This window comes from Osmia bicornis, chromosome 5 (assembly GCF_907164935.1).
Source record: "Osmia bicornis bicornis chromosome 5, iOsmBic2.1, whole genome shotgun sequence".
NCBI classification, from domain to species: Eukaryota; Metazoa; Arthropoda; class Insecta; order Hymenoptera; family Megachilidae; genus Osmia; species Osmia bicornis.
Window position 1 is genome coordinate 938,961 of NC_060220.1, and position 15,149 is coordinate 954,109.

General features: G+C 33.1%; 4 protein-coding genes across 7 annotated transcripts; 2 read left to right on the top strand and 2 right to left on the bottom strand.

Annotated features, from left to right (window-relative positions):
- The first annotated feature begins 6 nt into the window (after positions 1-6).
- Positions 7-2,995, top strand: LOC114882628 (putative RNA polymerase II subunit B1 CTD phosphatase RPAP2). The gene is given in 9 exon segments (XM_029199494.2): positions 7-478; positions 577-691; positions 763-1,836; positions 1,838-1,882; positions 1,943-1,960; positions 1,962-2,104; positions 2,188-2,358; positions 2,423-2,638; positions 2,803-2,995. Coding segments are annotated over 8 exon segments (1,800 nt in total). The 5' UTR covers positions 7-416; the 3' UTR covers positions 2,595-2,638; positions 2,803-2,995.
- Positions 2,597-5,461, bottom strand: LOC114882627 (negative elongation factor B). The gene is given in 12 exon segments (XM_046285827.1): positions 2,597-2,846; positions 2,849-2,870; positions 2,873-2,955; positions 3,031-3,226; positions 3,306-3,323; positions 3,325-3,552; positions 3,554-3,592; positions 3,680-3,949; positions 4,030-4,155; positions 4,238-4,405; positions 4,477-5,150; positions 5,231-5,461. Coding segments are annotated over 11 exon segments (1,809 nt in total). The 5' UTR covers positions 5,086-5,150; positions 5,231-5,461; the 3' UTR covers positions 2,597-2,796.
- An 87-nt stretch (positions 5,462-5,548) lies between these two features.
- LOC114882629 (coiled-coil domain-containing protein 102A) lies at positions 5,549-9,224 on the top strand. Of its 3 annotated transcripts, none has more exons than XM_029199499.2 (7): positions 5,549-5,891; positions 5,963-6,311; positions 6,426-6,699; positions 6,771-6,996; positions 7,070-7,279; positions 7,352-7,599; positions 7,693-9,224. In XM_029199499.2, the coding sequence occupies exons 1-7, from the start codon at positions 5,778-5,780 to the stop codon at positions 7,850-7,852; spliced, it is 1,581 nt and encodes a 526-aa protein (XP_029055332.1). In that variant the 5' UTR covers positions 5,549-5,777; the 3' UTR covers positions 7,853-9,224. The 3 variants fall into 3 exon arrangements, with proteins under 3 accessions (XP_029055332.1, XP_029055330.1, XP_029055331.1); XM_029199498.2 differs by having other exon boundaries at positions 5,550-5,891; positions 5,963-6,699; positions 7,693-7,775; positions 7,846-9,224; XM_029199497.2 differs by having other exon boundaries at positions 5,963-6,699.
- Positions 9,225-9,306: 82 nt separating this feature from the next.
- On the bottom strand, positions 9,307-15,131 carry LOC114882615 (mucin-19-like). 2 transcript variants are annotated; one of them, XM_029199483.2, is made up of 7 exons: positions 14,060-15,131; positions 13,568-13,654; positions 13,343-13,501; positions 12,886-13,273; positions 12,653-12,811; positions 12,260-12,565; positions 9,307-12,166 (listed from the first exon to the last, which is right to left on the bottom strand). In XM_029199483.2, the coding sequence occupies exons 1-7, from the start codon at positions 14,126-14,128 to the stop codon at positions 9,321-9,323; spliced, it is 4,014 nt and encodes a 1,337-aa protein (XP_029055316.2). In that variant the 5' UTR covers positions 14,129-15,131; the 3' UTR covers positions 9,307-9,320. The 2 variants fall into 2 exon arrangements, with proteins under 2 accessions (XP_029055316.2, XP_029055314.2); XM_029199481.2 differs by having other exon boundaries at positions 9,307-12,565.
- Positions 15,132-15,149: the final 18 nt, after the last annotated feature.

Sequence of the window (15,149 nt, forward strand, 5' to 3'; positions counted from 1 at the left end):
AAATAAAACAATTTACTAGAATATTTTTCTAAAATAATAACAAAAATATAAATTATTGTTTATAAAGTAATGTTAATTCTGATATACATATCACATCATACGCTCATGATCTGTGTTGATTGTATTTTGTTCTAATTGTCGCGCCGTACTTGATCGTATATCAAGTCGATGAATTGAATAAACATAATAATCTTTCAATATATATTATCGTTTTAAAATAAAACGATAGCTTTTATAATATACTTGATCTTAAATTTAACTCTGAAATTCGATCGAGAAAATTGATTCAAGAATTTCTTAATTCTTGAATCAAATCTACTGAAATGCGATCTTAAAACGTAATGTCACATCTGTCGAGTACATTTTGTTATGAATGACAGATTTAGCATCAGTTCTTTTCTAATTATTGTTTAAAAATGGATACATCTACTCTAAGAGAAGAAATCCTTGAAAGGAAAAAGGTGAAGAAAAAACTTAGGTAAGATAAATGCAGCACATTTACTTAATCATTGATATGAATGTTAATATAAAAAGAAACGTTTATAGTACACTTAAGTAATTATATTTTTGTTTAAGCAAGGCACAAATGCAGTTAGCAATAATTAAGAAAAAACAATGTGATGCTAAAGCTCTTACAATTGTTGAACAACTTTTAGAACCTAAAATAGATTCTGACTGGCTTTTAGATAATGTAAGTATAATTTTTCATTACAATCTTAGTATAACTTAAAAATAGCTTTGTATAATTATATCTTATTACAGCTAAAACATATTAACAAAAGTCATATGGAAGATGTGATTGAAGAAAGAGGAATAATCAAATTATGTGGTTACGTATTATGTAGTAACACATTAAAAACTATCATTGAACAACAATATTATATATCAACAAAGAAAAACAAAGTTTATGATGTAACCAAACGTAAAAATTTTTGTAGTTCACGTTGTTATGGAGCTAGCAATTATCTTTTACAACAAATGCTTACAAGTCCTCTTTGGTTAAGAGATAAAGAAGAAATACCAGTCTTTAAAGTATTGCCAGCTAAAGATCAATTAGGAAAAAGCATACCTGGAGATGAAATTCAGTTCAATGACACAACTGTAATATTAAATTCTAATAACAAAGATGAACCAGCAGAATCTAATACAGAAGTTGATGCACATGATGAAGAGAATGCAGTAGGAAATTCTGAAACAGTTGATACAAAAGTAGAATTAAACATTAGTGAAATGCTAAGTGCTTCTAAAGAAGAGAGTTCAAAAAAATTGGATGAATTTGGAGATATTAAAAATGTACCCATTGATTCCAAGGGTATAATTGATAATGTTAAACAATGCATGGATAATGATGATGATGATAAAAAAATGTCTACCTTAGAAAATAGTATTATACTAGATGATTCTAAGATCGATGATCCAAACAATTTAAGTGATGCTGTTTCTATAAATAAAGATGCAGATCAAAGTGTAAAAAATGATCAAGAAAAAAATAATGTAACTATCAGTAAGCAAGATACAAACATTAGTAATGATGCTGCACAAAAAATGGGAAAAATTCAACAAAATAAGCATAAACGAAAAAGCGTTACTAAAGAGAAGCAATCGAGTGAATTTTATAATCTTGCAATGCATATTGAACATAGTATAAAAGGATGGATTACAGAAGATACAATTTCTTTATTGTCAGGCGAAGAAGATACTAAAACTCGATTATTGGAAAATATAATACAACATGATAGATACTTGCATTTATGTAAAAAATTAAATAAGTTACAACTGGAAGATGAAAAAGATGATAATGCAGACGTAACAAAGAATACTTTAAAACCTTTACCACAACTTGTCTGTTCTTCAAGAAGAAGGACAAAAAATGGAATTAAAAGTAAATATGGTACATGTATTTAAACAATGTAAATGATTATTGGTGCAATATTATTTTTAGGTACGAGCATTCTACAAGGGGCAGTACGATTGTAGAAAATCCTAAAAATACTACAAATGATGTCGAACAGGGTAGTGACTTGGTTCCCGTATTACCTTTGATAGATTCACATGCACCGAAAGCGCTTCGACGTCGAATCTTTCTAGATAAACTTAATAGGATGTAATATCACTCCATATTTATTTAATATCATAAATTTTTTTTTTTTTTTTTTATATTAAATTTAACTTTCTAACTTTTTTTAGATTACCTGATTTATTAAGGGCGTTAGCGAGTAATAAACTGCCACAGTATATTTACAGCAATGAAAAGAGTGCTTTAATTAAAGCACTAGTTAATACTTTTTCATTATCAGCCACAAATATTATTTTTAAAACTGCTGAATGGACTCTTGTGGGTCTTGTTATTATTAAAATGTAAGTGTTGCGTTTATTTATATTTTAAGAAATGTTACTAATATTTTTGTGTTCATTTCTTTAGGTTGAGTATGATAGATCCACAGTTGAAATTTTTATTATCAAGTAAACAGGCATCAATGTATATTTCGATGATTTTGATGTCATATAAATTAGATCCAAACTATTTGAATCGATTAGTGATGGAATTGACTAATATAAAAATATCGAATATCGATAATACTATAAACCTATAATCTATTTTGTATTATGTGCACTATTTATTCTTCACAAATAAAAAGTATGTACTTTTTAAACATGTTAGATCTGTGTACGTTTATAATTCCTGTAAAATCAAATAAAAATAAAAAAAAACTAGAAAATACGAGTGTTTATAAGTAAAATTAGTAAATTATATTTTCAGTGCTTTGATATTTAAACAATTGTATCACGTAATTTTTACAGTGAACCTGGTGTAGGTACACCGGTAAGAGGAGAAGGTGGACATCAAGCCCTAATGTGTCCATTGAGCTGCTGTTGTTAACTGCTCTTCGTAGAACGGCTTTCCAATTTTGTCACGTAAAGCTTCATAAAGATTATGTACAGCGTTCATTAATGCTTAAATAATAAAACGTAATTATAGATGGAATATATTTTATATGAGCCTTTTTATTAATAAAACTGTTACCTGACTAGTTGGTTGAAGTGCTTTCATTAGCGTATGTAAACGAGTTGGCGGTAATTTTGGATGAATATACCAAAGTAGCTTTAACAAATGGCGTGTAACATTATCTCTACCCAAACCTGCTAGGAAAAATTCATCGAATATTACAGTACAAAATGATTCATTAGAAAATTCTCAGCCATATTCAATATTAATAGGGGACACCTACAAATCACAAAATTCAGTTTTATATAATGTACAGATAATGAAATCATTACACAAGATATAAATTACGTGAGTTTACCAAAGTATGTAAAAAAGGGATCTTCAAATGCACGTTGTGCTTGACAATTCGGTAAAGTAGCTAGTACTCTCATTAATCCTCTAGCATCACCTCTTCCTCTTCCAACTCCACCACCACCTCCTACATGCAATGCATAATACATAGATAAAACAGCAGCAACTCCTGAAAGTTGTGCATATGCTTGACAAGCATCAGGAGGTTGGGCCAGATGTTCGATTATAGCAATTGCACTCTCTCTCTCATCCGGGCGGAAGTTTTGCAATTAATTGTCTTATTTGATCATCCACCTAAGAAATAAATTATTTCTTATATTAGTTTATTATTATTGTTATTTTTACTATATTATGTTTGAAGTTACTTATTATAATATATACCATTAAAGACATAAGTGCAGGTAAAAATTTTGTGACAACTTGACTGTCTAACTTTGGCTCCTTGAAATCTTGTGAATCAATCATTTGCCAGGCAGATAAACCTAATGCAAGCATTCTTAGTAACAGTACAAGAACTGCGTTTTCTCTAGGTAATGCTTCTCCATTTATCAAATGAAGTGCAATTTTTATTGCACTACTAGCAAGAAAGTTTACTGCATATGGATCACACAATATCATACTCAGATCTCCTAATACTTGTTCTTGTCCTCTCTGCATAAAACTGTAGATCATTTCACTTATCTAGTATAGCAAGAAGTAGTATTACGTATTGCAAACGGTTTACTGTATACCTTTATACTATCTAGAAAACCTTGTAACTCACGGGACCTTTTGATATCAACATTTTTTTCTCTGATACATGCATCAAGACACCAAGTGAATTTATGACATGGATCAACAGAAATGATGTCCTGTACCTAAAAATGATATATTTAATTAATTAATATTACACTAGTATTACATAATGTTATATGACAATTTAATGCAATAGAAACTGACCTCTAAATCATGTAAGGCCATTAATAATTCAGCTCTTAAGGTACAATAATGTATATTTTTTGTACGCAAAAATAGAGTCCTTAAGAACTGTAATACCATATCATATAATTTTACACTATGCCCAATCATATGAGCTAGCTTTTGTACTACTTCACCTTGTCTTCGTACCTTAACATATAAATTAAACAATTTTATGAAAATTACAATTTGTATTTAAAAAGAGAAATTATGCTGTATACCTTTGGAGAAGGCATGAAAAAGAGACTATTTAAATTTCGATGATCAAAGAGTATTTGTTCTTTTTCAATAATATATCTGCTAAATAATGGAGAAACTTCATCTCCAAATAGGCTTTGATTATCTTTCCAAATTTGCCTTTTAACTTCTGTATCTGCATCATTATACAATTCTTTTTCGCGGACAAGAACCCGTAAATATTTATCTTCTATATGTGGTGTGTTTCTTAAAATACACATAACAACAGGTCTCAATGCTGCAACTCTTACAGCTGGGAAACTTTTGGACAATAATTCCTTTAGTCTTTTATCTCCTGCTGAACCTTTGTCTGCTCTTTCAGTACCAATTTCATTAATTCTTTTTATGAGCTTTTCTCTCAATTCTTCCAGCACTGATGCATGAAAATCTAATCTTCTTACGCCATGAAGATCAAGCAAAGGTAACATAGGCCTTAAAGATGGCAATAAAATACCATTCTCTAATTGAAATTCTTCAATTGCTTTTAATGGATCTGTACAACTTGTTAAAGCATCTCTTAAAAAACCTTGTCCAGGTATACCAAGATCATCCAAACCATTTCCAATCTCACAACTATTTTTTACAGTATTCATTGTTATTTATTTTTATATGGAATCTTCTTCCATAAACAATACATATATTTGTTTAGAATATAATTCTGCAATTATTTAAAAATTATCTCATAATATTAGAAAATTACAGACAAATATTTTTATACTTATATTTATATAAACGAACCTCTTTCGTTTGTTACTCTGTATGGTGCATATGTGTTTTACCAGTATATTGTTAGGGATTCCAGCATAACAGTAAATTTAAAATAGTCATATCCTTATAAATTTCAGAGATTTATCACAATTCTTTTCTATTTTATTGTTTATTATTAATTAATTAATTTATATACTTAAACATTAATTTCATACTGAATTCGTATAACCTGTATACGGCACCTGTATGTGAACAGATATAACCTATCTATCCTCATTTGACGAAACCACACATACATATGTATAGGTTGTATTCTATATACGTATATATATATGTATGTTTATATACAGATAATACAAATGTCAGCTTAAATGAATGTATGAGATCTACGAAGATCAAAATTTTAGAGAAATTATATTTAGATTGCTATTATTTTGAATATGATATGAATGAAAGTGTAAATAAGATATTGAAATCGAATGATATATGAGTAATTTTTTCATTCGAAAGAAATAAGCCGTATGCGACGAGTTTCATTCATAACAAAGTAGTATTATAGGTTACTTTTTTACTTATTATGGCACAATCTACAGCTAGTGGAACATCTTCTCGACGATATATAAGAGAACATGATGGTGTTAACGTACCATCTTCGTCACGCTATGTGGACAGTGAGTGGGAAACCAAAGAGGTGATTACTGTAACATAGATTATGACATATTACTACAATGAGATACTTTAATATATCTATAATATTTTTAGGCTTTACGACAAAGGGAACTTGAAGAAGCACGAGCACGAGCAGCTCAAATGGAAAAGACAATGAGATGGTGGTCAGATTGTACTGCTAATTGGCGTGAAAAATGGAGTAAAGTACGTAATGAGAGGAATATGGCAAGGGAGGAGGCAAAGATATTTAGAGCAAAGTTAGAGATTGCTGTAAAGGATGCAAACAGTTATAAACACGAGTGCCAGGAACTTGAATTACAAAATGATCAATTAAAAAAAGAAATGGAAAAGATACATATGATACTGTTAAAACATGCTGGACAATTTGATCAACAAATTTTTACTGTTTTAGAATCAGATCCACAGTTAAGAAATACATTAGGTATAGATGAATTAATCAAATTTTACAATAATGTAGAACAAAGTGAACGTGTAAATACTCAGAAGGATTTACTTACTTGCAAATCTTCACTTGAAGAATCTAATGTATGTTTAGGAGGTCATACTATTTTACCAGATAGAGATATTGAAGAATATGTACTACAAGGTGCAGTGCCAAAGCATGCTGTAGAATTATATAAAGAAAGTCCTATTAATTCATTAGATAAAGATATTGCAAGACTGGTTACAGATGCAAGTTCTGTAGAAGATAATGTAGAGAAAAATCAATCTTCGTTACAAACATCTACAGATGAATCTTATGCACAAAAAATATTAACACTTCAGTATAAATTAGATGAAGCTACAAAAACTATATCTACAGAAAGAGAGTAAGAATGTTTAGTGTTCGTTTATGTGCATAAATTTTGTACAATAAACAAGTGTTTAATTTTGTTTTTAGAGAGAAAAATTCTTTACACCGTGGTATGGAAAAATTAAAAGCAGAAGTGGTACAACTAAGAAAACAATGTGGAGAACTAGTGGAAAGTAAAGATGAAGCTATAAAAGAACTACTTGAATTAAAAGAACGATTTCAATTCGAACTTAGTGACGTGCAAGCTGATATAATTGATCAAGCTTCAAGTAGAGAAGGAATGAATCGTCGTTTATGCGAACTTAGAGCTGAAGTAATTTTTATGGATATATAATTACAGAAATAATTAAAAAAATTTAAATGTTTTTTTAATTGTATGATTTCAGCTAGAAAAGCTTCAGGCTGAAAATGCTGCCGAATGGGGAAAACGAGAACGTCTAGAAACAGAAAAAATTTCTTTAGAAAGAGAAAATAAACAACTTCGCAATGAGTTACACGATTTACAAGAAAGAATAGAGTTACGACGATCACGTCCAGTTTCCACATCTGACAGTGATACCAGACAGTTGCAACAAGAGTTCTTAGTTAGAAACGTGGTTTGTATTATATACCAACATTTTAATGAAAACTTAATAAACATATTCTTAATACATATTTGTATTTCTTAGACAATATTAAAAAAATCGCTGGAGGAAAAAACTACAGAACTCTCGCACGCTATGAGAAGATCAGAACAATACGAAGCAGAGGTAAAGAGAGTAAGAGCAAGAGTAGAAGAGTTGAAGAAGGAATTAGCTTCAGCTCAGGATGAGGTAGATGCTGCAGCTAATAGTGTTCGTAAATTACAACGAGCAAATGAGGATCTTCTAGAGCAATTAGAATCTGCTAATGTGCAATTGGAACATTTTCGAAATAGGTAAATAAATTTAATACTTGTCAATAGTTTTGTAACATTTACATTTTCCTACTTAAATTGTGGAACTTATACTGACAATTAATTTGTTATCAGTACTGATTCTTACTCAGTTGATGTAGGAATGGGACAAGCTGTTGAAGCAAAATTATGTATAAATGATGATAAATTAACAAATGGTAGGTTTTTACATTTTAATAAATTTGATATATTCGATTTTATAATTCTATCTTATAAATACTGTTTCAGAGTATGAATCTCAACAAGCCTAGTATTCACTCATTTCAATAATAACATTATATTTAATTTGAGCGATGATTATGGTACTTGGAATGTAAAAAGCATTTTTTTATGTTCTAAGATATATATTACCAATTTGGTTAACAATACCTTTTACTTTAAAAGAACGCTATTAATATACGAGGTGTCCGGCTACAGGTAGGCATTCTTTGAAGGGGTGATAGCTGAATTGATTATGAATATTCTTCATCAAAATACTTGTTGAGGCTTAGTTTTTGAATAATTCATGAAAAACACTGACCAATCAGAGCACACATAATGCGCGGGTTTAATCACGAGAGTGTCTCTACAAGACCGAACTCGACCGTGATCGCGAACAAACTACTCGGCACCGCGTCAAACTCGGTTCGCAGCCGACACTGAGCGGCCGAGTCTGCGCACTACGCGGCTGAGTCTGCGCACTACGCGGCCGAGTCTGCGCACTACGCGCGCTGTGATTGCCCGGTGTTTTTAATTAATAATTCAAAAACTAAGCATTAACGAGCATTTTGGCAAAGGAAAAAATTGTTTAGAATCATTCCAGCTACCACTCTTTCAAAAGATGCCCACCTGTAGCTGAACACCCGGTATAAGTATTATTTATATAATAATTTCGAATAATGAAAAATCACTGTCTGTTTCTTTCAGCTTTATATCATTTTTTTATTGTATATATTATTTTTTTAAATATTTTTTATCTAAACAAATTTGTGAATAAGACTTTGAATATTTTCTTATGTGTAAAAAGTTTACATTCCAATATATTACATATATTTTAAACGTGTTTATTGTATGTATATAAGTAATGTATATAACTTAATATGTATATGTAATTACAAAGTTTACCTGTTACCTAAAGACTGGTATAATTAGATCATTATTTAGATGAGAGATGTTCAATGATACCTGATATTTATAATTAAAATTTTTGCTCTATTATAAATGTTTGTAATATAAAAAAAGTAACAAATTGTAAGTGTATTTATGTCTACGTCACATAGTAATTCTTATCTATTTAAATTTACATTTGTAGTAGACGTTAAGAAAATATTCAATGTATATTTATTATTGGATGTTATTCATTAATGAAGGAGAGTAGGAAACAGAATTTTTTATTTGTTTAACGTGTATTTTATTGATAAAAAAAAGATAAATACTAAAAGCTCATGTAGCATTATCAAATTAATAATGTACACTTAGTACACGTACCTTGATAAAAATGAGATGCAGTACGTGTGTATGAAAAAGATAATAGAAGTATGATTATATTCATAAAATGTATGAATGTTCATAATGTTCATATTAATGGAAAAAAAAAGAAAGAAGAATGATCTAAATTGTAATAAAAATTATCTCTGTAATATTAGTATGGTATATAGTAATCTATGAAGAAAATAAAAGTTTTTATAAACATAATATGACGATTCAAAGTTAATAACAATTGTCTAACATTTCATAGGTGTACCATCTGGGTTTGTTGGCATTTTTGGTTTACAAATTTTTGTTCTTCCATTAGAACCATATACGATATTACAAGAAAATGTAAAATAACCACATGTTGAACTTTTAGTATAATAACGATGTTCATACTTCCTTGGTGAATTTCTACTACCATCAATTTTACCAGCAACACTGTTCGTTACTGTGTAATAACTTGGTTTCATTGGTATATTAGCTGTAGGTTTTGAATTTTCTATGTTGGACGAAACATAATCTTCAGCTAGTCTTTCACGATTAGTTTTAAGTGATCTGGTTTCTGAAATAGGCGATTTATTCCCGTGGCTAACATTCGGCTCTACTGGAACTAGAGAAATTGATTGAGATTGAGATTTCCCATCACCGTGGGCAATAGTTTCGCTACCAGCTACGGATGTTACTCTGCCACGGAAACCAGGCGGTATAGTGTATCCTGATACTGACTGTCCAGGTTGAAGCATATCACCAACCTGTGCTGTGTTCGTATCTTGCTTTACATGAATATCATATTGATTTCCAGTTGCAAGATGTACCGCTTGTGATTGATGATTAATGTTTCGTTCTTCCCAATCATCTTCTTCAGCATCATAGTCTTTATAATCATCTAACATATCATCTGTTTGCGATTCTGTATTAAATTGAGTTTGTGTGTTACCTACATTTTTTGAATTTTCATTTGTCGGTTGTTTAATGAAAACTGCTTTCTGGGAACTAGAACTTGTCTGTAGACCTTGCTGAAGTTTATCTTGATTGTATTCATAATCAGTGTCAGAAGATATATTTCCTGTTTCGCTATTATTATTTTTCACAATTTGCGGAATGTAAGATGGTTTGAATAGCTTAAATGGTTCAGTATCTGTTAGATTAAAGTTGAATGGTTTTCTAGAAGCTGCTGCACCAGATCCTGATCCTGCTTGTGCAGCACCGGTATAAGTAATTCCATATTGAAAGGATCCTTCTAACTGAGATTGAGATTGTCCTCTGTGCGTTCCACTTTGAGCGGAGGCTGTTCCACCTCCGCGGTAAGGTTTTGCGTGTCTTTCAACTTTTTCATCCGTCTTAAGATATGGTTGAAAACCAATCTGTGCTTGACTCGAAGTACTTCCTTCGCCGTTTGCTTGAGCATCTGCCATTCCTCCTTTTGAACTTGCTTGTACTTGAGAATTCGTACCATGATTCCAACCACTGCTTTGTGCACCTGTTGATGTAGCACCAGATTCTGAATCTAACTGAACCTGTGCTTGACTTTTTCCATAACCACCTGTTCCTTGAGCATTACTTGTAACACTCTCTTTACCACCATTAATTTCAGTTTGAGCACTTTTATTAACATCAGTACTACCAGCTTGAGCTGAAAACGATCCAGAACCACTATATGTACCTGTTACTTGAGATTGTGCTGTGCCTTGCCCAAATTTTCCCTGGGCTGATGCACTTGCTTGAGTACCTGCATCAGTTTGTTTTACAATGCTAGATGCCTGAGAATTCGAGTTATCATCTTCTCCAGATGGAAGAGTACCTGGTTGCTGATAATATTGAGAAGTTTCTCCAGCATTCGTTGCGAGTCCTACTTTAGATGGATATTGTGATTCTGGATATTGTCTGATATTTTGTCCTTCACTTGGATATTGCTGAGCAATTGGTTTTTCACCATTTTGCCATGTTACAGTACCAGGATATTGTCCTTGTGGATAAGCAGGATATTGGCCTTGTTGCGGATAAGCAGGATATTGTCCTTGTTGTGGATAAGCAGGATATTGTCCTTGTTGTGGATATGCAGGATATTGTCCTTGTTGAGGATAACCAGAAGGAATTATTGCATGAGTATCTATTTGTTGTCCAGCAGTTCCTGGGTATAAGTTTGCAGTACCTACACTCGTTGGTATAGTACCTCCAGTATAAGTGCTACCTCCTTTTGATACTGTACCTAATGTTTGTGATCCTGGTACAGTTTCCCTTAATTGACCAGGTGGTAATGAAGTACCATCAGGATAGCCAGTTACAGTACGTTGATCTGCAGTATCACTAGGCACAGTACCAGGTCCTGGTACACCAGGGTATCTAATTCTATCTCCATTTATACCGCCTCCATCAACAGTAGGGTACATTACTTCACCTGGAAATTTAGCTCCAGGAATCTGTCCATTACGATATATTGCAGTAGCATCTGCAACGGATTTCGATTCTATTTGCCCTCCTGTGCTACCGGGGTACACTACACCACCAGTACTTGTGATACCAGGTATAGTGCCAGGATAAACCACGCCACCACCAGTTGTAGTACCAGGTATACCTCCAGGATAAACTGTACCACCACCAGTCGTTGTAGTACCAGGTACTCTACCAGGATAAACGACACCACCACCAGTTGTAGTACCAGGTACACCTCCAGGATAAACCACACCACCACCAGTTGTAGTACCAGGTACACCTCCAGGATAAACCACACCACCACCAGTTGTAGTACCAGGTATACCTCCAGGATAAACGACACCACCACCAGTTCTAGTATCAGGTACACCCCCAGGATAAATTACACCACCACCAGTTGTGGTACCAGGTACACCACCAGGATAAATTACACCACCACCAGTTGTGGTACCAGGTATACCTCCAGGATAAACCACGCCACCACCAGTTGTGGTACCAGGTACACCACCAGGATAAACCACGCCACCACCAGTTGTAGTACCAGGTATACCTCCAGGATAAACTGTACCACCACCAGTTGTTGTAGTACCAGGTACTCTACCGGGATAAACTACACCACCATCTGTTGTCGTACCAGGTACACCTCCAGGATAAACTGTACCACCACCAGTTGTTGTAGTGCCAGGTACTCTACCGGGATAAACTACACCACCATCTGTTGTCGTACCAGGTACACCTCCAGGATAAACTGTACCACCTCGAGTTGTAGAACCAGGTACACCTCCAGGATAAACTGTACCACCTCCAGTTGTAGAACCAGGTACACCTCCAGGATAAACTGTACCGCCATCGGTAGATGTTGTGCCAGGTACACCTACAGGATAAACTGTGCCACCTCCGGATGTAGTACCAGGTATACCACCGGGATAAACTGTACCGCCTCCAGTTCCTGTAGTACCTGGTACACTTCCAGGTACCACAGGATAAGATACACCACCTGAATAAGGTCTTCTTCCATCTTTTATTAAAGTACTTGGTGTAAGGTCATGAGGGTAAGTAGTTCCTGTTGAAGTATCAAGAACAATTATATTGATAGGGACGAAATTTTCTATTCGATTCGGTCAATCAAGAATGTTTTATTGAATCTTACCGTCTTGTTTTGGTAGAGAAGTTCTAGCATAACCAGTGCCAGTGCCTGGATGTTGAATATATCTATCTGGTGCACTTTCGCTAGTATATTTAGAACAATCTTCGCACCCGATACTACCAAATGACATACTTTGCGCTTGTCCCATACCCCGACTTCCACCTTGAAACAAATTTCAATCGTGTAAATCATTAAATCATGTAATGACATAATAGAAAGGTGTTTGAAATACTCACTAACGACTGAACGAGAAGATTGTTGAGTAGCTTCAGCTTCAGCTTTACCTTCTTTTTGATCATCGGTACCAATACTCAAGTACTGAGATTGAGTTTGTCCTCGAAATTTTCCTTGCGGTTGTTGTGCTTGGCGTCTTGAACGTTGTTGATTAAAATACTTATTAAGCTCTTGCCGTTTTTCAAGCTCGATTTGTCTTTTAGCTCTATTTATCAGAGGCGTTAAAACTATGTCGGCTACTCTTCTTGTCGCGATATCGTTTTCATCATATGGAAGCATATTAAAAAAGGGATCAACGGTTTTCTCAGGAATCGGTATGGTGTTTTGTAATAGAATAATCTTACGACCCCGACAAAAGTCAACTATTCTACCCCCTGCAAGTTGCCATGCCTACAAAATAAATTGGAAATATTAGTGAAGAACTAAAATGTAGATTCTACAATAACTGCATCATGGTACCTCTAATTTTGTCAAGGCTTCATCAGACACATAAAATGTTTTTGAAACTTGATTTCGTTGTTGGAACTTAGTATTTGGATATTCTTCTGAAACAACATTGTCATCTAACTTCTCCAAATAACAGTTGTTTTCTTTTTTGTCTTTGTACGCTCTATAATGCTGTGAACGAGTTAGAAATAAATATCATTTATTTATATAACTTTTGAAGGGAAAGTTATTTATTACCGTTTCGGAATCAGTAAATATCCATCGTTTCTTTACAACTGATGGTTCGGAATTAGCTTCGATGGAACGATCGAAACGTCTCTTCTCCTGCAAATAAGTAATAAAATATTGGATGGGGAAATTGTTATAATTTCATTAAGTTTATTTATCATTTTTTTTAAGAAAGTTACGAAACGATAAACTTTCTGAAAGGAAAAGTATTAAACAGAGAAATTGGAAATGGGTCAAGCTGTTTCCTATCAACTTATCTTATGAACTTTGATCTCCAAATCTTTCTTCCAACCACTTACTGCGGAGTCGAGTGAATTTCATTAATTACAAAAATTCATAAATTATTATTTACACGTATATACATATAAATTGCATATTTAATTAGCATTACAATAGAGTTGAACTATTTTAAAATAACAAATACCTATACATGTATTTTAAATATTAATATAATCATTTAGAAATTTTTTGTGTTTATTAATTAAATATTTCATTACTTACATAGTATTTCGAGAACACCGTGCCCGAGAAACAAATTAGGATAACAAAGATCAGCCGCATCATTCCCATTTCTTCGGGATCCTCTTTACGACTGTTAACTAATGCTGGATGATAATCCTGGTAGGTTGAATCGTTGACTCCCACCAAAACACCTCTTTCTCTCGTCTTCTTTCTCTTCTTCAGCTTACTTATGCGAACCGTCGAAGAAGCCTGAGGATTTGGATTAAAGCGGGGAAGGGGAAACGGTTTGATAGGGGAAATTCTAAGAAGCACGGATATGTAAACGGTGATGTAAGTGCGTCTGCACTCTTGTAAGTGTTATGCGATCTTCTTCGTCTCGCGATGACCGGATCTTGTTACAGGAATGCTTTTATCAAACATTTTGATACTAGTGTTTTCATAACTGAAGAACGAATAAAAAGGCTTTTTCTAATAGATTACATAGAAAATAATAACGAGAGAAACAAGAAAGTATATGAAAATAAACTTTTCACTTTCCTGCTGCTTATTCCTTAAAATTATTCCTTGTTCCTGGATACATTTGGTTCGATTGTTACAATTACCCAGGAACTTGAATCTCTTTATTCGGATCAGTATGCAATGATAGTTTGTATCTGCGCAAAATTTCTTCTCGGATAAGAAGTAATCAGTTTCTCGGTTCCATTTCGCAGTTTACTCCCCCAATGCGCGAGTATCTTTCTAATCGTGCACGATATCACCTAAAAGTCAGCTTATGTGACGATCATCGACTGACTAAGAGTGATGGAGTTCCCCTTAGTCGCCCTAATTATTTATTCCAATCCATTTGGTAAATACAGAAAGTCGTTGTTTGTTCTGCTTCAAGACTTTATTAATTATCTCACAGTTCATCGGTAATATAAGATCGATGAGTAAAATGAAAATGATTTATAGACCCAATTGCATTGTATTCAACATGTTTTGTTAAACTTAAAATGCTTACCATTTATATAGGTAAAATTTCACGTTATGTATTAAATGAACTGCATAATGTCTTAAAGCTTTTGGTGTAAAAATATATATGATACCAGGATGTTCGGCTAAGGGTGGTAATCCTTCGAGGAGGATGCCC

Excerpts from the sequence above, each read along its gene's own strand:
- LOC114882629 (XM_029199497.2), top strand. The coding sequence starts at position 5,778 with ATGGCACAATCTACAGCTAGTGGAACATCTTCTCGACGATATATAAGA. Across the intron at positions 5,892-5,962 it reads GTGAGTGGGAAACCAAAGAG|GCTTTACGACAAAGGGAACT; the intron begins GTGATTACTGTA and ends TAATATTTTTAG. Across the intron at positions 7,280-7,351 it reads AGTTCTTAGTTAGAAACGTG|ACAATATTAAAAAAATCGCT; the intron begins GTTTGTATTATA and ends TGTATTTCTTAG.
- LOC114882615 (XM_029199481.2), bottom strand. The coding sequence starts at position 14,128 with ATGGGAATGATGCGGCTGATCTTTGTTATCCTAATTTGTTTCTCGGGC. Across the intron at positions 13,502-13,567 it reads TATTTACTGATTCCGAAACG|CATTATAGAGCGTACAAAGA; the intron begins GTAATAAATAAC and ends ACTCGTTCACAG. Across the intron at positions 12,566-12,652 it reads TTCTCTACCAAAACAAGACG|GAACTACTTACCCTCATGAC; the intron begins GTAAGATTCAAT and ends ATACTTCAACAG.